This window comes from Nerophis lumbriciformis, linkage group LG02 (assembly GCF_033978685.3).
Source record: "Nerophis lumbriciformis linkage group LG02, RoL_Nlum_v2.1, whole genome shotgun sequence".
Classification (NCBI taxonomy): domain Eukaryota; kingdom Metazoa; phylum Chordata; class Actinopteri; order Syngnathiformes; family Syngnathidae; genus Nerophis; species Nerophis lumbriciformis.
The window spans coordinates 10,647,953-10,668,979 of NC_084549.2; the positions used below are offsets into that span (position 1 = coordinate 10,647,953).

The 21,027-nt window shown below is 40.8% G+C and overlaps 1 protein-coding gene across 3 annotated transcripts in view; it reads right to left on the reverse strand.

Annotated features, from left to right (window-relative positions):
* Nucleotides 1–21,027, reverse strand: part of dlg5a (discs, large homolog 5a (Drosophila)) — a 223,529-nt gene that overhangs the window by 60,558 nt on the left and 141,944 nt on the right. For all 3 annotated transcript variants that reach the window (XM_061936460.1, XM_061936531.1, XM_061936380.1), the window contains exons 14-18: nt 14,727–14,830; nt 7,603–7,695; nt 4,164–5,177; nt 3,634–3,754; nt 3,405–3,549 (exon numbers count right to left, since the gene is read on the reverse strand). In XM_061936460.1, the coding sequence (XP_061792444.1) occupies nt 3,405–3,549; nt 3,634–3,754; nt 4,164–5,177; nt 7,603–7,695; nt 14,727–14,830 (1,477 nt within the window). The remainder of the gene's footprint in view (nt 1–3,404; nt 3,550–3,633; nt 3,755–4,163; nt 5,178–7,602; nt 7,696–14,726; nt 14,831–21,027) is intronic.

Consider the following 21,027-nt stretch of genomic DNA (forward strand, 5'->3'; position numbering starts at 1 on the left):
GAAGGGCTACCAGTTTCCATCCATCCATTTTCTACCGCTTATTCCCTTTGGGGTCGCGGGGGGTCGTTGGAGCCTATCTCAGCTACAATCGGGCGGAAGGCGGGGTACACCCTGGACAAGTCGCCACCTCATCGCAAGGGCTACCAGTTTGATACACACTTAAATAAATTGCCAGAAATAGCCAATTTGCTCAATTTACCTTTAACTCTATGTTATTATTAATAATTAATGATATTTATCTTTGTGGAAACACTGATCATCTTAATGTTTTCTCACAATAAATACATATAGAAACAGATAAATATCAATATGCAACACTTTATTTTTATATTTTCTCTAAGTGCACATTTTTCAAACTGAACATTTTCAAATGATCACTTCTAAAACAGTCTTGTGAAATCACAATATCCCATTTTAACTAGCTAGCCACTAACATTTTTTTAACAAATCATGAATTACTTTGCATCATGTTTGTACAAATAATAACTCATATAAAATACAAAAGTCAACTCTCAAATTTTTAAATAAATCATGTCACACTTTGAACTGGACACCAAATCTATTATCTGTTTCTTTGTCAGTTAGTGAAAACCATCCATCCATCCATCCATCTTCTTCCGCTTATCCGAGGTCGGGTCACGGGGGCAGCAGCCTAAGCAGGGAAGCCCAGACTTCCCTCTCCCCAGCCACTTCGTCCAGCTCTTCCTGTGGGACCCCGAGGCGTTCCCAGGCCAGCCGGGAGACATAGTCTTCCCAACGTGTCCTGGGTCTTCCCCGCGGCCTTCTACCGGTCGGACGTGCCCTAAACACCTCCCTAGGGAGGCGTTCGGGTGGCATCCTGACCAGATGCCTGAACCACCTCATCTGGCTCCTCTCGATGTGGAGGAGCAGCGGCTTTACTTTGAGCTCCCCCCGGATGGCAGAGCTTCTCACCCTATCTCTAAGGGAGAGCCCCGCCACCCGGCGGAGGAAACTAATTTCGGCCGCTTGTACCCGTGATCTTGTCCTTTCGGTCATAACCCAAAGCTCATGACGATAGGTGAGGATGGGAACGTAGATCGACCGGTAAATCGAGAGCTTTGCCTTCCGGCTCAGCTCCTTCTTCACCACAACGGATCGATACAGCGTCCGCATTACTGAAGACGCCGCACCGATCCGCCTGTCGATCTCACGATCCACTCTTCCCTCACTCGTGAACAAGACTCCGAGGTACTTGAACTCCTCCACTTGGGGCAAGATCTCCTCCCCAACCCGGAGTGAAAACCAAGTCTTTAAAATATGTTCTTGGATTTTCAAATTCTATTTGAGTTTTGTCTCTCTTAGAATTAAAAATGTCGAGCAAAGCGAGACCAGCTTGCTAGTAAATAAATAAAATTAAAACAATAGAGGCAGCTCACTGGTAAGTGCTGCTATTTGAGCTATTTTTAGAACAGGCCAGCGGGCTACTCATCTGGTCCTTACGGGCTACCTGGTGCCCGCGGGCACCCCGTTGGTGACCCCTGGTCTAGTCTCTTACGTGAATGAGCTAAATAATATTATTTGATATTTTACGGTAATGCATACCTGCCAACTTTTGAAATCAGAAAAACCTAGTAGCCAGGGTCCAGGGGCCGCAGGCCCCGGTAGGTCCAGGACAAAGTCCTGGTGGGGGGTTCAGGCTTCGCCCCCCGACGCAAAATGATTATTAGCATTCAGACAGGTTAAAATGTTGCTAAAACCATCACTTTTCTATCAGTCACAGTGACTTTTCAAAACAAAAATATTACAGCAAAAATCATATGGGTTGATTGACATGTTTATTCTGTAATCTAACTTCAATAGTTTGAAATTATTTTGACAGTTAATGCCAGTTATCCTGTCAACCTTTCACAAGACTTCAATTTGTTAATTGAAAGTATAAACAGTATAAACACTTTTTACAGTAAACAAATGGTAAAACAGTACGAAACAATTCCATTAAAAAAAAAATTGGTGTCATTATTAACTTTCTGTCCAAGCTTGTATAATCTACTGCCTTGTTCAATTGTAAAAAATATTCTGTGCCTAAAATTCACATTTCTATCACAATTATCATACTGTAAACATGGTAAGCTAACTTCATTAAAATTAATAGTCCTGTCAATAGCATGGAATTACAATTCAAATGTAGTTTTTTTGTAAGCCTTTCAAAAGAATTCAAAATATGAAAAATTAATGAAAATTAATTTAAGCCATCAGACACTTGAAAAGTGGCACATCACATCTCTAATGTAATCATTTTAACTTTTCAACAGAAATAGCACTGCAAAAATATTAAGGACATACTTCTGTATTTTGGTAGTTATGCTGTCAACATTTAACAAGATTTCTTCAACTTGGACTTGAAAGCATGAATAGTATAAACACTTTTAACAGTATAACAGTACTAAACAATTCCAATAGATAACATTGGTGTCATTACCTTTTTGTTTGCTCAATTATTGCCTCTGTAAATAAAACTTCGGCATTTATCACATCCAAAGAATCTGTTTGGGCGACGAAAAACGTTGAAAGTTTTCCACTTGTATCGCTAGCAACAGCATTAGACTTGTGTTTTTTTGTCCCAACGTGGTCTTTTACATCGCTAATTCCTCCGTGTCCGATCGAAAAATCTTGTCTGCACAAGGTGCAATTCGCGTAGTTTTCACCCTTTTTGGAACGGATAATTATTCCCGGATAGGCTTTTGAATATTCTTCACGGAATGACTGCAGTTTTCTTTTCGGTTTAAGACTCGTATGCGATTTTTCTCCGGCTGATTCCATGATCGTTCGCTCGTTTGGAAACAATGGCAACAGGTGCCTCGTGCTTGGCAGCGGTGCTATAAATAGCCTCGCGCATGGCATTCGGAATGGCTCGATAGGAAGTTACGGAAAGCAGTGTCGATTGTCATTGTTGTTACGCGATTTCGTGAATAAAACTTAAAAAAAAAAAAAAAATTTTAATTAATGAAAAAACGTATTTTTTTTATCACTGCAACCGTAACCCGGAATAGGTTGATGAAAACCGTACTAATTACGGGAAAACCGGAGTAGTTGGCAGGTATGGATGTGTTAATAATTTCACACATAAGTCGCTCCTGAGTATAAGTCGCACCCCCGGCCAAACTATGAAAAAAACTGCGATTTATAGTACGAAAAATACGGTAGATTAAAATGATCAGAGATCCCCTTTGAAATATAACCAACAACTGCAGCAATGTTTTACTTTTTTTGCAGAATGCATTGCTACTGTCCTCTGAAGGTTCCAATATCCCAAGACTAAAACTGGGGGAGTCAGAAAGCTCAAAGTTCCTACTTGCAAACTCATAGTAACGTCTTTCCACCAAGCATTATGACTGAAGGGCTGACCGGAGGGACGCATAGAGAGGTGCAAAGAGGATGCAAACCTGGTGGGCGTGTGCTGGTGACAGATCTGGGAAGCCACTGATGGACAGTTGCTGGTATGAACACGATGACTGCGCACGGTGTACACGGGATTCCTCATCACGGCCGTCACGGCGGGGCAAGGAGACAGACCCCGGTGGGCTGAATCTGACAGAGAACAGACAAGCGTGTCAAGAAAGGCGGGGAAGGCGGGGGGGGGTTGTTATGCAAGGAAGTGTTTGAGAGACTCACTGGGGGGGAGGGTGCCGTTATAGACCGTGGGGACGAAGCCAACGCTGTGCCGGTGGGAGCGGCTGGGAGAGGAGCGCAGCATGTCTCTGGGTTCTGGCGAATGCTCGTCGTTGGAGTAGCTCTGTGACGGATGACAGGAACGGGTTAGCAGTCTCCCTTGTAGGGTAGCAAAAGCACCTTGGGAGGGAGACAGCATAAACATCTTTAAAATAAACGTCTGCGCTCAGGGGTCTGTCTACTTCCTGGCGGTCTGAGCCCAAGAGAGTGAGTCAGCTCCTGGGCTGGGTTGGTTGGAACATCCATCACTCTTACATGCTGGCTGAAAAGGCAAAGTCCTCTGGCACGACTCGAAGGGGCCGTAAATTGTTGGGACAAAATGAAGGCTTTTGGCTCACTGGGAGGATGCGAGATGTGTCTCCATTCTGCGGGCCCACACCTCTAAAATGCATCATATCGAGCGAACACAGCGAGGTGATTTAGCGCACGGACCTGCGTATCTATCTGGGTATTCATTCACTTAACGGACCGACCTGGAAGGCGGGAAGAGTGATGGTCTGTGGCGTCATTCTGCGGCGCAGGGCGGGGGCGGATTTGGGGCGCGGCCTCTTCACTTCGGGCTCCTCTCCTCTGGTGCGTCCTATGTCCTCGTCGCACGACTTCCTGGAGGTCAGGACTTTACCGTCCAGGAAGTAGTGGTTTCCGTTCCGGTCTCGCTCCCTTTCGCCTGTCGCCGCGGCGACGGCCGCGTCTCCCTTGCCGTCCGACGTGATGGTGCAGTCGGACGCCGAGCTGCTTTGATGTTTATGTTTGAACTTGAAGGAGTCGCTGCGGGTGGGGGGCGTCGGAGGGGTGGGAGTGGAGGAGGAGGAGAGGGAGTCCGTCTTTGAGGGTTGCGGGGAGTGCGACGCTGCAGAGGCCACGGCCGCGATCTGATTGGCCGCCATGTACTCCAACTTAGAGGAGGGCGTTTCAGGGCGTTTGAAGGTGTCCGGGTCGAAGATGGACTTCCTCTGCTTGGGTGATTTATAGATTGAGAGCTGCGCGGCGGCCGTGACCGAGCTGGTGTTGTCTGGTGCAACCGACATGCCTCCGGCCACCATCTTGGGCCACGTTCCTCCGCTGTGCTTCCTGTCCTGGGTGGCCTCGCCGGTGAGGCACTCTGGCGCGGAGACGGGGTCAAAGGGCAAAGAGGAAGGTGCCTTCATGTAGGGGCAGCACTCTTGGAAGGCGCTCGGGCCGTAGCGGCCAGTACCCAAGTCAGAGGCCGGCCGCAGGCTGGTGGCATGGAGGGAGAACGCTTTGCCGATGTCGGCGTAAAGCTCGTCGGCTTCGCCCCGGAGCTTCCGCCGCTCCACGGGGATGCTGCTCATGCTGGCGCCGCCCACGTCGGGGCAGAAGATGTCCGTCTGCGTGGAGCTGTTGTGTCTGAGGTTGCGGCTGTTCCGCGAGTGGATTTCGGACAGGTGAATCCGCCCGTTGGACTTCTCGGAGCAATCGCGCAGACTCTCGAAGATGTTCTGGCCGGATGTACTGTGAGGGAAAAACTGTGGAGCAGAAAAGACACAAAAATCTCACCAACTGAGAATGTTGTGATCACACTTAAATGAACCCACACTAGCACAACTGTTGAGAATAGAGATGTCCGATAATACCTGCTCAGTGGCCTAGTGCAGTGGTTCTCAACCTTTTTTCAGTGATGTACCCCCTGTTAAATGTTTTTTAATTCAAGTACCCCCTAATCAGAGCAAAGCATTTTTGGTTGAAAAAAAGAGATAAAGAAGTAAAATACAGCACTATGTCATCAGTTTCTGATTTATTAAATTGTATAACTGTGCAAAGTATTGCTCATTTGTAGTGGTCTTTCTTAAACTATTTGGAAAAAAGATAGGTTTTTATTTATATTTATAAAGGATTTTTGAATTGTTGCTATTTTTAGAATATTTAAAAAAAATCTAACGTACCCCTTGGCATACCTTCAAGTACCCCCAGGGGTACGCGTACCCCCATTTGAGAACCACTGGCCTAGTGGTTAGAGTTTCGGTAGGTCGTGAGTTCAAACCCCGGCCCGAGTCATATCAAAGACTATAAAAAGAGGACCCATTACCTCCCTGCTTGGCACTCAGCATCAAGGGTTGGAATTGGGGGTTAAATCACCAAAAATGATTCCAGGGCGCGGCCACCGCTGCTGCTCACTGCTCCCCTCACCTCCCAGGGGGTGATCAAAGGTGATGGGTCAAATGCAGAGAATAATTTTGCCACACCTCCTGTGTGTGTGACAATCATTATTGGTACTTTAACTTTTAACTTTAATATCGGACTGCCGATATTATCGGCCGATAAATGCTTTAAAATGTTATATCGTAAATTATCGGTATCGGTTTCTAAAAGTAAAATTTATGACTTTTTAAAACGCCACTGTTGGTAGTGGTACACGGACGTAGGGAGAAGTACAGAGCGCCAATAAACCTTAAAGGCACTGCCTTTGCATGCCGGCCCAATCACATGACATCTCCGGCTTCTCACACACACACAAGTGAATGCAAGGCATACTTGGTCAACAGCCATACAGGTCACACTGAGGGTGGCCGTATAAACAACTTTAACACGGCTACAAATATGCGCCACACTGAACCCACACCAAACAAGAATGACAAAACACATTTCGGGAGAACATCCGCACCGTAACGCAACATAAACACAACAGAACAAATACCCAGAACCCCTTGCAGCACTAACTCTTCCGGGACGCTACAATATACACCCCCCGCTACCCCCTACACCCCCCAACCCCATCATGCTCTCTCAGGGAGAGCATGTCCCAAATTGCTCTGTTTTGAGGCATGTTAAAAAAAATAATGCACTTTGTGATTTCAATAATAAATATGGCAGTGCCGTGTTGGCATTTTTTTTTACATGTCCCAAATAGCTGCTGTTTTGAGGCATGTTAAAAAAAATAATGCACTTTGTGATTTCAATAATAAATATGGCAGTGCCGTGTTGGCATTTTTTTTTACATAACTTGAGTTGATTTATTTTGGAAAACCTTGTTACATTGTTTAATGCATCCAGCGGGGCATCACAACAAAATTAGACATAATAATGTGTTAATTCCACGACTATATATCGGTATCGGTTGATATCGGAATCGGTAATTAAGAGTTGGACAATATTGGAATCTCGGCAAAAAAGCCATTATCGGACATCTCTAAACATTACCCATCTTGCATAGATTGTAATAAATCCATTCGAGGAAGACAGCCTTCCGTTTCCTTTAACTTGGACACAGACATCTATACCTTTGGCCATTCTAAGACAGTCATTTAGAGGAGTTATCTAACCCCTCTGAGAAGCCTGCGTTTTACTAATGTTTTCCAATGTTGTAAAAATGGGTAGAATAAATATTACATTTCAACATTTCTTTCAACGAAGATTTGTGTCAGCCTGCGACACAGTCATTTTGATAGTAGGCTAATATAGTTAATATAGACACTTACATCATGCATTATATCACTTATAGAAGGCATTTAATTTTTTGCGGCTCCAGACAGATTTTTTTTTTTTGTATTTTGGCGTGGCGCAGTGGCAGAGTGGCCGTGCGCGACCCGAGGGTCCCTGGTTCAATCCCCACCTAGTACCAACCTCGTCATGTCCGTTGTGTCCTGAGCAAGACACTTCACCCTTGCTCCTGATGGGTGCTGGTTAGCGCCTTGCATGGCAGCTCCCTCCATCAGTGTGTGAATGTGTGTGTGAATGGGTAAATGTGGAAGTAGTGTCAAAGCGCTTTGAGTACCTTGAAGGTAGAAAAGCGCTATACAAGTACAACCCATTTATCATTTATCATTTATTTTTGCTCCAATGTGGCTCTTGCAACATTTTGGGTTGCCGACGCCTGAAATAGGAGGATGAGCTTTTGCAAAGTAGGGCATTAAAAAGTTCCTGGAAGATTGTAGCTCAGAGAATGTGGCCTACCTTCACGAGAGAGAGGCTGAGAGAGTCCCTGCAGTTCCTCAACAGGGCCTCACATTCTGTCACAGATTTGTTATCCAGAGCGATGCCATTTATCTGGGGGAGAGCAGACGACAGAAGTAAAGACAAGTCCTCCCCCTCATTAAAGGGGAACATTATCACCAGACCTATGTAAGCGTCAATATATACCTTGATGTTGCAGAAAAAAAGACCATATATTTTTTTAGCCGATTTCCGAACTCTAAATGGGTGAATTTTGGCGAATTAAACGCCTTTCTATTATTCGCTCTCGGGAAGCAATCCGCCATTTTCTCACTTTCGTCGGTGTGTTGTCGGAGGGTGTAACAACACGAACAGGGACGGATTCAAGTTGCACCAGTGGCCCAAAGATGCGAAAGTGGCAAGAAATTGGACGAAATTTGTTCAAAATACGAGGCTGTGGGGAAAGCCGACGAAATGGTCAGTCGTTTGTTCCGCACACTTTACCGACGAAAGCTATGCTACGACAGAGATGGCAAGAATGTGTGGATATCCTGCGACACTCAAAGCGTCGTCAAAAAGCATGTTGTTCCAACGTTAGGTTTGAGTTGCTCAACGTCGGGACCTAATTCAACAAGTTGTCAACGTTGTTTTAAGGTCTTGTGCCTGCTGGGATGGTAAGAGGGTCTTCTGCGCTAATAACTACAGTGGAGAATCATAGTTGGAAGCTCCAAATGCACCAAGAAACACTCTTGGGGGGTTTGGAGGTAGCGGGGGGGTGTATATTGTAGCATCCCGGAAGAGTTAGTGCTGCAAGGGGTTCTGGGTATTTGTTCTGTTGTGTTTATGTTGTGTTACAGTGCAGATGTTCTCCCGAAATGTGTTTATCATTCTTGTTTGGTGTGGGTTCACAGTGTGGCGCATATTTGTAACAGTGTTAAAGTTGTTTATACGGACACCCTCAGTGTGACCTGTATGGCTGTTGATCAAGAATGCCTTGCATTCACTTAGGTGTGTGTAAAAGCCGCATGTATTATGTGACTGGACCGGCACGCTGTTTGTATGAGGGAAAAGCGGACGTGACGACAGGTTGAACGCTAAAGGCAGTGCCTTTAAAGGGGAACATTATCACCAGACCTATGTAACCATATATTTTTTAACCGATTTCCGAACTCTAAATGGGTGAATTTTGGCGAATTAAACGTCTTTCTAATATTCGCTCACGGAGCGATGACGTCACGTTGTGACGTCACATCGGGAAGCAATCCGCCATTTTCTCAAACACCGAGTCAAATCAGCTCTGTTATTTTCCGTTTTTTCGACTGTTTTCCATACCTTGGAGACATCATGCCTCGTCGGTGTGTTGTCGGAGGGTGTAACAACACGAACAGGGACGGATTCAAGTTGCACCAGTGGCCCAAAGATGCGAAAGTGGCAAGAAATTGGACGTTTGTTCCGCACACTTTACCGACGAAAGCTATGCTACGACAGAGATGGCAAGAATGTGTGGATATCCTGCGACACTCAAAGCAGATGCATTTCCAACGATAAAGTCAAAGAAATCTGCCGCCAGACCCCCATTGAATCTGCCGGAGTGTGTGAGCAATTCAGGGACAAAGGACCTCGGTAGCACGGCAAGCAATGGCGGCAGTTTGTTCCCGCAAACGAGCGAGCTAAACCCCCTGGATGTCTTGGCTCACACCGTCCCTTATGCCACCGAAGATGATCAAGAGAAGAATATCGACCCTAGCTTCCCTGGCCTGCTGACATCAACTCCAAAACTGGACAGATCAGCTTTCAGGAAAAGAGAGCGGATGAGGGTATGTCTATAGAATATATTAATTGATGAAAACTTTATTCATTACTCGCGGTTTTACGTAAATTATTATACATAAACTGTGTTTACCAATAATTTAGCTTAAAAAGATTTATTTTTTTCAATCATTCGAGTACATTCGGGTAGTCTTGTGTAATGCAGTATTTTGTGTCTATTTAGGTATGGTTAACCTGAGTGCTGAAATCGTGGAAAAATATATGTTCTTAGGGCGCCTGAAATGGGCTGTCTGCACTCTCAAAGTGCATGTTGTTGCCAAATGTATTTCCATACCTGCCAACTTTTGAAATCAGAAAAACCTAGTAGCCAAGAGTATTTGGTTCAAATTACACAATATAAATAAGACATGTCATTATTGATATTGCAGACATTATTGTAACAAGAAACTTCAGGTCGAAATTTTGGTTTATGAAAGAAATATAAATAAATATAAATATAAAACTTCATGACGACATTTTTCAAATGAATAAAGAGTAATAGAATAGTATGATAGTTATATGTTACTTGTTTTGAACATGTTATCGTTATCACAAATAAAAAGATATACTGTACACAGAAATTATTTTTGATTTGATTTATTGTTTATGTAATAAAAGATTTACTTAAAATGTTATGTTTTGTGAGTTTTTTTTATGCTACGAACTATACTTACCGGCGATGTAAACCGAAGGAGACATTTCCGTAATGAAAGCTGCAACACCCTTTTTAGATCCCATCATCACTGCAGCATTATCGGCAGCAAAGCAAACCAAATTCTGCCAAGGAATTTCGTTTGAGTCTATTTCTTCCGCGAGTATTTTGTAAATGTTTTCGCCTGTGGAAGCCGTATTGCATTCCCTCAAAGACAGAAGTACTGACAATACTTTTCCAATGTCGTCATCGAAATATCGAACACAAATGGGGTAGAGTTTTACATCGTCATAATCGGTGCTGCCGTCAGTCGACATGCTAAATGGTTCCGTCTTCATGACATCGGCGATACTTTTTGAGGATTCTGTTCCAAGACACTGAATAATGTTTGATGTTTTGGTTTCGACCACATCCATATTTTTTGGCGATTTTCGAGTCGGGAAACATTTTCCGAAATCACTGTCCCATGTGATCAGCCAGTGCGATTGGAAGTCCATGCTCAATTATTGCCTCCGTAAATAAAACTTCGGCATTTATCACATCCAAAGAATCTGTTTGGGCGACGAAAAACGTTGAAAGTTTTCCACTTGTATCGCTAGCAACGGCATTAGACTTGTGTTTTTTTGTCCCAACGTGGTCTTTTACATCGCTAATTCCTCCGTGTCTGATCGAAAAATCTTGTCTGCACAAGGTGCAATTCGCGTAGTTTTCACCCTTTTTGGAACGGATAATTATTCCCGGATAGGCTTTTGAATATTCTTCACGGAATGACTGCAGTTTTCTTTTCGGTTTAAGACTCGTTTGCGATTTTTCTCCGGCTGATTCCATGATCGTTCACTCGTTTGGAAACAATGGCAACTGGTGCCTCGTGCTTGGCAGCGGTGCTATAAATAGCCTCGCGCATGGCATTCGGAATGGCTCGATAGGAAGTTACGGGAAGCAGTGTCGATTGTCATTGTTGTTACGCGATTTCGTGAATAAAACTTTTTAAAAAATATTTTTTTTAAATTAATGAAAAACCGTATTTTTTATCACTGCAACCGTAACCCGGAATAGGTTGATGAAAACCGTACTAATTATGGGAAAACCGGAGTAGTTGGCAGGTATGTATTTCATATGCTGTAAACCTAGTTCATAGTTGTTAGTAATTATCTTATCAGAGAGTGTTAAGCCGCTGAAATCCGAGTCTGAATCCGAGCTAATGTCGCTATACCTTGCTGTTTGTTTGTATTGGCATCTTGGCAATTTTGTTTTCGCTACCTGCCTCCACACTACAACCATCCGTTTCAATACATTCGTAATCTGTTGAATCGCTTAAGCCGCTGAAATCCGAGTCTGAATCCGAGCTAATGTCGCTATAGCTTGCTGTTCTTCCCGCCATGTTTGTTTGTGTTGGCTTCACTATGTGACGTCACAGGAAAATGGACGGGTGTATATAACGATGGTTAAAATCAGGCACTTTGAAGCTTTTTTTAGGGATATTGCGTGATGGGTAAAATTTTGAAAAAAACTTCGAAAAATAAAATAAGCCACTGGGAACTGATTTTTAATGGTTTTAACCCTTCTGAAATTGTGGTAATGTTCCCCTTTAAGGCAGTGAACTTTTTTCCCAATGATTTCCCCATCCGATGTGCCTTTGTTGTGGATGGCAGCGGTGTTTAAAAAGGATGCACGTGTATAAATACAGGTGACACAGCAACGCCTGGGGCCTGAAATGCGTCAGCTGCGGTCGAGGGGGGGAAAGCTCAGGAAATCTAGGCCAGCACTTTTTTTTTTTTTTTGCCGCGAAGGACCGCAATCTTGCCATTTCCATTACAAAAGGATCAACTTGAGAGGGATTTTTGGAATAGACGGCCAGAGATATGGAATGGCAAAGTGGATAGGATAGCAGGCTCAGATTAAAATGAGTATGAAAAAAGACCGTCTACTTTAAACAGAGATGAATATTTTTTGGCAGTGAAAAGATTCTAGGCGTTATGGTTTGACATTTCTTAGATCAGGGCTGTCCAAACAGCGGCCCGCCGAGTCTTCAATTTGGCCCGCGAGACGGCACGAGTTCAATAAACAATTTGACCAAGAGAGATGCCTCCCTGTCATGTATAGATAACCAGTGCTGCTATTTTATTGCCACCTGGTGGCCAACAAAAGTAACTCTTCCATTAATTGTACTTTTAAGTACCGTATTTTTTGGATTATAAATCGCTCCGGAGTATAAGTCGCACCGGCCGAAAATGCATAATAAAGAAGGGAAAAAACATATATAAGACGCACTGGAGTATAAATCGCATTTTTGGGGGAAATTTATTTGATAAAACCCAACACCAAGAATAGACATTTGAAAGGCAATTTAAAATAGATAAAGGATAGTGAACAACAGGCTGAATAAGTGTACGTTATATGAGGCATAAATAACGATAAGTATATGATTTCCTTTTCGCTGTCATTTTTGTTCAGCCCTTCTCAGTTTTTATAAGTTACCGCCAATGTTGAAATGATCAATTTTCATAGGTCCGGAAGTAGTAGCAGGTAGCATCTTTTTTTTTTACAATCCACTTCTGCCATGACCCGTCCCCGACGAATTCTTATTGGTTGACATGTGTGTGTGTGACGATTGCTGATATCCACCTAGTCTCTAACGTGAATGAGATAAATAATATTATTTGATATTTTACGGTAATGTGTTAATAATTTCACACATAAATCGCTCCACCCTCGGCCAAACTATGAAAAAAAATGCGATTCATAATCCCAAAAATACGGTACACACAGTACAGCATTTACTCATATGACCCAATCCAAACAACCCTTCTTAGTCTCGGTGAAAAAAAATAAAAAATTCAAATGGTACAAAAATTCAACAAACATGGTCACACATAACCTGCTCATTGAACTTTGTGAATAATATAAAAACAAAACAAAAAAAATGCTAAACACTCTCCACACTTATCCATGTTTGGCGCATTTTAGTTGATTGATATGTCTGATTGATTAAAAAATCCTTAAGAAAGTAAACAAGGGAGGAGTTGAACTTTCACATACTCTTAACAACCAATTATATATATATATATATATATATATATATATATATATATATATATATAGAGAGAGAGATATACAGGCCTCGAATGTTAACTTTTTAAGGTCAAGAAAAGTGTTGCCTTAAAGGAGGGCTCATATTTTAGGGCGCCAAGGCAAGTTAGAAGGGCACCAAGGCAAACATTATTTTCTTTCGAGGCAGGGGCTCATATATATATATATATATATATACACACATATATATATATATATATATATATATATATATATATATATATATATATATACATATACATATATATATATATATATATATATATATATATATATATATATACACATATATATATATATATATATATATATATATAAACTGTTTTTTTTTTTTAATTAATTATTAATATAAACTTGTCAGGTTTTTGTCATTTCATGATGCCTTTATCTCTATTTTTACATTTTGATAGGGTGAGGTTTTTTGTTTTTTTTAATTATAATTTTTTTTAAGTTATGTACATTTATATGTACATGTAGATGATGTATCGGGACAGATCCATTAAGAGTTTGAGCAGAAATATGTCGTATAGGAATTAACACAATAACAAAATGCTCTGTCGCATGAATGGTTTTTAAAGTAACACCTTTGTGAAATGAAAAAAAACATGTATAAAAACCTTGTGTTTACTTTTTGATATTAAAATGAAACACAAAGCAGTTTGGCTAATGAAGATGAAGTCTAATAAACAGGCGTTGTTCTTCTCTTGGTTAAGTACAACAGTTTGGCCAAGAAAAATAAAGAGTGACGCCTCTCACATCGAATACATAATCTTCACAGCCTTCGTTCAGTTTGATGAGATGACGAAACATAATAGCTAATATTGATGTTATTTGAACACTGATACAGTTAGCAGTTAAATAAAGGACGAGTCAACAAAGTAAAGACTTTATAAACAAGTTGTGACAACGTTCGTGCGGCAAAACATTAAATAGTTTTTCTCCTTCGCTGTGTAATTTTAGTGTGGGCACAAGTGCAATATTGTCCACACCTGTCTCCATCTAAACACAACAGTGGACACCCCTGTCTTAGATGTTTTAGTCATCTTTTTTTAAATGACAGAAACTGGGTCTTTGCTAAAAAGTGAGCACGTTATTCTGCATTTAAAAAGAAGGCACTGGTACACCGCCAGTAAAAAGTTTGGAGACAGGATTTTATTCAACAACATGAAGAAGTGTCTTCGCATTTTTGACGGGTACTGCATGTGTGAATAAACAATCTGCATTTGTTTACAAGGATGCGTTTCAAAGTTCAATCCCTGACATTATATCTCTTCGCTTCTAAAAGTGTGTGAAGAGACAGTTCCATCTCACCTTCCAGAGCTAAATGTGGATATAATCAGAGTAAGAATACTTCCCTCTCTCCCTCTCTCTACTTTCCATACTTGACTAAATCCCACCTTATTATAGTACAGAGTGTGTGTGTATTGGGATGGAATAAAGCCGGGATTAAGACAGCTCAAAGAGAACCTGAGCGGGTGTGATAGAAGTGATGGAAGGCAGTATATATATATATGACAATATACAAAGTTTCTGGAAGTAGTGTGTGTGTGTGTGTGTGTGTGTGTGTGTGTGTGTGTGTGTGTACATGACTCACAGCGATCAGTCTGTCTCCCACAGTGAGCGTGCCTTCCCTGGCAGCTGGACTACCCTGGACCACCGTGGTGACGAACACACCATTCTCCAGGCCTATTCCGCTGTCTGGCACACATCAGAGAAAAACAGCAATAAAATTGTCACAGTGTTGGGGAAATCTACTTCAGAAATGAAATACTAAGTTATATGTAGCTAGTTACTTTCATTGGAATAATAACTGTATTCCTGTTTAAGAATTGTGAATAGCTTCATTACGTTCGCCTTACTTTAACCAAAACAACTACAAGGTTACTTTATCAATGTTAATCATTACTATTACTTAGGGACGTGCGGATTCATCGGCCACCGATCAGTATGAGACGATTTTCGTTAAAAACTATGTTATTGCCATTGCCAATATATGTAATTAACGCCGATCCCCTCTGGCTGACACTATTTATTTGACAAGTTAACAGCTAATTATGTTTCTCCATTCACAGTGTGGAGCAACTCCTCCACGCTAATAATAATCAGCTCCATTACAGAAAATTATGTATTTTTGTTATGTGATGTGTAATGTCTACTGTTTCAATGTACGGCAGTGAAAATGAATTTCCCCAACGGGGACCAATAAATCTAAATCTAAAAAAATTAAATAAACTGCATTATGACGTATCATCATCATCATCACTGGAGGACAAGGCTTAACATATTACCGTATTTTTCGGAGTATAAGTCGCTCTGGAGTATAAGGTGCACCGGCCGAAAATGCATAATAAAAAAGGAAAAAAACATATATAAGTCGCATTTTTGGGGGAAATTTATTTGATAAAAGCCAACACTAGGGATGTCCCGATCCGATATTTGGATCGGATCGGCCGCCGATATTTGCAAAAAATGCGTATCGGCAAGGCATGGGAAAATGCCGATCCAGATCCAGTTAAAAAAAAAAAACTCCGCTCCGTGTTTTCCAACGCACCTATTTAAATAGTACATTCCGCTTTTCTGCTGCTCCCTATAATTTCCGTTCCGCATTTTCCAGCACACCTTCAACACATCCACAGGTCTGTGGATTCTCACGCAGTTGCTTTTAGCTGCTGGCATTACACAACAGGCTCTTCTCACTTTTTCCTATGTCTGTGCTTCTCACAGACAGCAAGTGCACCTTCTTACACACGTCACATACTGTCACGTCATACGTCACATACGTATAAGCCCCTCCCCGAGCAGAGAGGTAGCAGCATGGCTAACGTTAGCTGTGATGCTAGCGCAGCCGTGTGACCAACGTTCTCTCTAAGGTGCGCGCTTGTGCAATTGCGCACTGTTTAAGCCTCCTCTGCGCATAGCAATTATATGCCACGCACAAAATCAAATAAAAAAATAAGCGCATAACAATTTTCGACACACCGACACGACAGAGAAAACAGTTTTCGTCATCATTGTTCAAATATTATAACGTCTGTCGAGACGCTTATCTCCATCCGGTGCCACACGTCCACACCATCAAAATGCCGAGGCAAAAATTTCCAGATCAACACCGTATGAAAAAATTAGTGATTTTTTTAGTTGTGATTTCCTTCTCTGCATGAAAGTTTAAAAGTAGCATATATTAATGCAGTATGAAGAAGAATGTTTTAATGTAGACATGCAAGCCTTGAAAGAAAATGTTGAAAATCAAGACTACATTTCCTGCAAATGGATGCATTTCTACCCTATATTTTAACTTTAGATTTATTCTCATATCAAACTCTTTTGGCTGTCTTTTTGACACTTACATCCGGCGCCCCCCTCCACACCCTGGATTATAAATAATTTAAATAATTCAATGTGATTATCTTGTGTGATGACTGTATTATGATGATAGTATATATCTGATAGTATATATCTGTATCATGAATCAATTTAAGTGGACCCCGACTTAAACAAGTTGAAAAACTTATTGGGGTGTTACCATTTAGTGGTCAATTGTACGGAATATGTACTTCACTGTGCAACCTACTAATAAAAGTCTCAATCAATCAATCAAAACACATAAAATCATCATACTGCTGTGATTACATGCATCAAGTGTTCATTCAAGGCTAAGGCAAAATATCGAGATATATATCGTGTATCGCGATATGGCCTTAAAATATCGCAATATTTAAAAAAGGCCATATCGCCCAGCCCTAGTTTCAATGATGCCATTTCTGTTTGTCATGTATAATTTTGTCTATTTTGTGTTTCTCCTTGTATAAACAGGTCAGTTTCTTGTTACCAACCATTGTGTATTATTCAAACTCACCTAATTCAGCTGGCTAGTTGTTATCAAGAGTACTAAAACCCTTTTCAACATGATTCTGACAACTAAGTAGGCTAAATAACTTTAAACTTTAATACATGCTCGGATAGGCCAGTATCGGTCAGTATCGGTATCAGATCGGAAGTGCAAAAACAATATCGGTATCGGATCAGAAGTGCAAAAACCTGGATTGGGACATCCTTAGCCAACACCAAGAATAGACATTTGAAAGGCAATTCAAAATAAATAAAGAATAGTGAACAACAGGCTGAATAAGTGTACGTTATATGAGGCATAAATAACCAACTGAGAAGGTGCCTGGTATGTTAACGTAACATATTATGGTAAGAGTCATTCAAATAACTATAACATATAGAACATGCTATACGTTTACCAAACAATCTGTCACTCCTAATCGCTAAATCCCATGAAATCTTATACGTCTAGTCTCTTACGTGAATGAGCTAAATAATAGTATTTGATATTTTACGGTAATGTGTTAATCATTTCACACATAAGTCGCTCCTTAGTATAAGTCGCACCCCCGGCCAAACTATGAAAAAAAACTGCGACTTATAGTCCGAAAAATACGGTACATGCAGAAAAATAGAATAAGGAACTAGTTCATATAGTGTTTTAATATTGTTTACCTGTGAATAGCACTCATAATTGATACTGTAATTGATATTGGTATTGGCAGATCTCACTCATAAATGATTGGTATAGGAATCTGCAGCAGAAAACCCTGACTGAAAAAACCCTACTATTACTACTACTACTAAAGTTGCATGTTTTCCTGCAACCTTTTCTCTCAGTCAATATTTGAAACAGGCGAAAGTCATCAAATTGGAATATGGTGTAAAAGTCCATTTATGTCAGCAATTCACTTTAAATGTGAAACTAATATGCGATATTAAATTATTACATGTAAAGTGACATATGTCACGCCTTTATTCGTTATCATTTTGATTATCATGGCTTACAATTTTTGACACTTTACATTTTCTGAGATTTTCAATTGAAAGTTTTCATAAACTGTAAGCCATAATCATCAAAATTATAACCAATAAAGGCTTGACATATTTCGCTTTGCATGTAATAAGTTAATGTCACATGTTACTAAATGTTACATTCTTGTGTACATGATTAATTTCTATAGAATAGTATTAATTTCTTATATTTATTTACAAAATATTAATAGTTTTCTTCTATACTACATACACTTGTAAAGAACATAATGTCATGGCTGTCTTAAGTTTCCCATAATTTCTACAACTCTTATTTTTTTGTGATAGAGAGATTGGAGCACATACTTGTTGGTCACAAAAATCATTCATTAAGTTTGGTTCTTTTATGAATTTATTATGGGTCTACTGAAAATGTGACCAAATGTGCTGGGTCAAAAGTATACATACAGCAATGTTCATATTTGGTTACATGTCCCTTGGCAAGTTTCACTGCAATAAGGCGCTTTTGGTAGCCATCCACAAGCGTCTGGTTGAATTTTTGACCACTCCTCTTGACAAAATTGGTGCAGTTCAGCTAAATTTGTTGGTTTTCTGACATGGACTTGTTTCTTCAGCATTGTCCACATGTTCTCAATGTGGTTTAAGTCAGGACTTTGGGAAGGCCATTCTAAAACCTTAATTCTAGCCTGATTTAGCCATTCCTTTACCACTTTTGACGTGTGTTTGCGGTCATTGACCTGTTGGAACACCCAACTGCGCCCAAGACCCAACCTCCGGGCTGATGATTTTAGGTTGTCTTGAAGAATTTGGATGTAATTCCTCCTTTTTCATTGTCCCATTTACTCTCTGTAAAGCACCAGTTCCATTGGCAGCAAAACAGGCCCAGGGCATATTACTACCACCACCATGCTTGACGGTAGGAATAGTGTTCCTGGGATTAAAGGCCTCACTTTTTCTCCTCCAAACATATTGCTGGGTATTGTGGCCAAACAGCTCAATTTTTGTTTCATCTGACCACAGAACTTTCCTCCAGAAGGTCTTATCTTTGTCCATGTGATCAGCAGCGAACTTTAGACGAGCCTTAAGGTTTCGCTTCTGGAACAAGGGCTTCCTTCTTGCATGGTAGCCTCTCAGTCCATGGCGATGCAAAACACGCTTGACTGTGGACACTGACACCTGTGTTCCAGCAGCTGCAAATTCATTGCAAACCTGCTTTTTGGTGGTTCTTGGTTGACTCCAATTTTGACCAATTTTCTCTCAGCAGCAGGTGATAGCTTGCGTTTTCTTCCTGATCGTGGCAGTGACAAAACTGTGCCATGCACTTTATACTTACGAACAATTGTCTGCACAGTTGCTCTTGGGACCTTAAGCTGCTTTACTATGGCTCCAAGTGACTTTCCTGACTTGTTCAAGTCAATGAGTCGTTTTTTCAGATCTGTGCCGAGTTCCTTTGACTTTCCCATTGTCGCGTTTGTAACTGGGCCTAATGACTGCATCACACGAGCCCTATTTAAATGAGCTCACAGAAGTCAACAGGTGTCGTCAATCATAATCACTAAAATGAAGTTAAGAGGCCATGCCATGAAGCTAATTTGATTTGATTGTAACTTTTCTACATTACCAATATTGATAATGTATGTTGCTGTATGTATACACACATTTTCAGTAGACCCATAATAAATTCATAAAAGAACCAAACTTCATGAATGTTTTTTGTGACAAACAAGTATGTGCTCTAATCACAATCACAAAAAAATAACAGTTGTAGAAATTACTGGAAACTCAAGACAGCCATGACATTATGTTCTTCACAAGTGTATGTAAACTTTTGACCACGACTGTATGTGCCTCTTGAGACCTCACTGTAAGCTTTGTAAGGTCATGTTACCTCAAAATTAAACAACATTGATGCTTATCCACCCTTTTTTCTCTTTTTTTTTTTCAAAATAAGAATCGATAAGCGAACCGTTAAGGAACCGAATCGTTAAGCACAATCAAAAGTGGAATCGGAACCACAAAAATCCCTATTCACGACACACCTACTATACACCTGCTTTGCCGGAAAAAGACATAGCAGAAGAGATTTATGTTGCCAGCCAAACGCGAGAAGGAAGTGACACAGTCATGCATTTCTTCAATAATCAAATACAAGCGGTCTTGACAGTATTTTCCCACGCGAGTGACAGCAGAGATCTGCCAGCAAAAACCCAGGGAGCGTGCAGAAAACCTCCACAAAGTTGTACCCAACATTTATCGCTTCTATGAGCACTAAGAAAACAAATCTGAGAGACACTCTTACGTCGTTTGGCAAAACTTTGCCTTCTTGGTGAAGTATGCAAAACAGTAGTGTTCAAAATTTGGCCTGGGGCCATTTGCAGAAGGCAGCTCTTTTTTATGCACCCGTGGGGAACATTGAAGAAATAAAATGAACAAAACAGGAAAAACAGAGCAAAAATGCATAAGGTAATTTAAAAAAAACCTGGACCGTTGATACTATAAGTAAAACCACAGATTGGTCTTTAAGTATGTTTTATCCTTTTTATTAGCCTATTTCATTACAAATTACATTATGACATATTGAAAGACTATCAAGTGTGTTTTTTGTACTTTTTTAATGTAAAATAGTTAACTATGGTTGTAATTTTTGATCATATTTACAAGCACAGTATTGTTTATTTTGATATACAGTACAGGCCAAAAGTTTGGACACACCTCATTCACAACACAACTGATGGTCCCAACCAACGTTCCCTTCTAAGGTGCGCCCCTGTGCAATTGCGCACTGCTCAAGCATCCTCTGCGCACGGCAAATCTATGCCACGCACAAAATCAATTTTTAAAAAAAAGCGCATAATAATTTTCGACACACAGAGAAAACAGTTTTCGTCATCATTGTTCAAATATTGTAACGTCTGTCGAGACGCTTTCAGGACATGAATTCCATACATCACTTTACTGAGCAAAACGCTTTGTCGGCCATAAACACATCACCAAAACATTAGAAAAAAAATTATATCTAGCAAAAGTGGTCATTTTCTGCATTTATCAAAAGCAGCCGCTCGCTCTTTCTCACT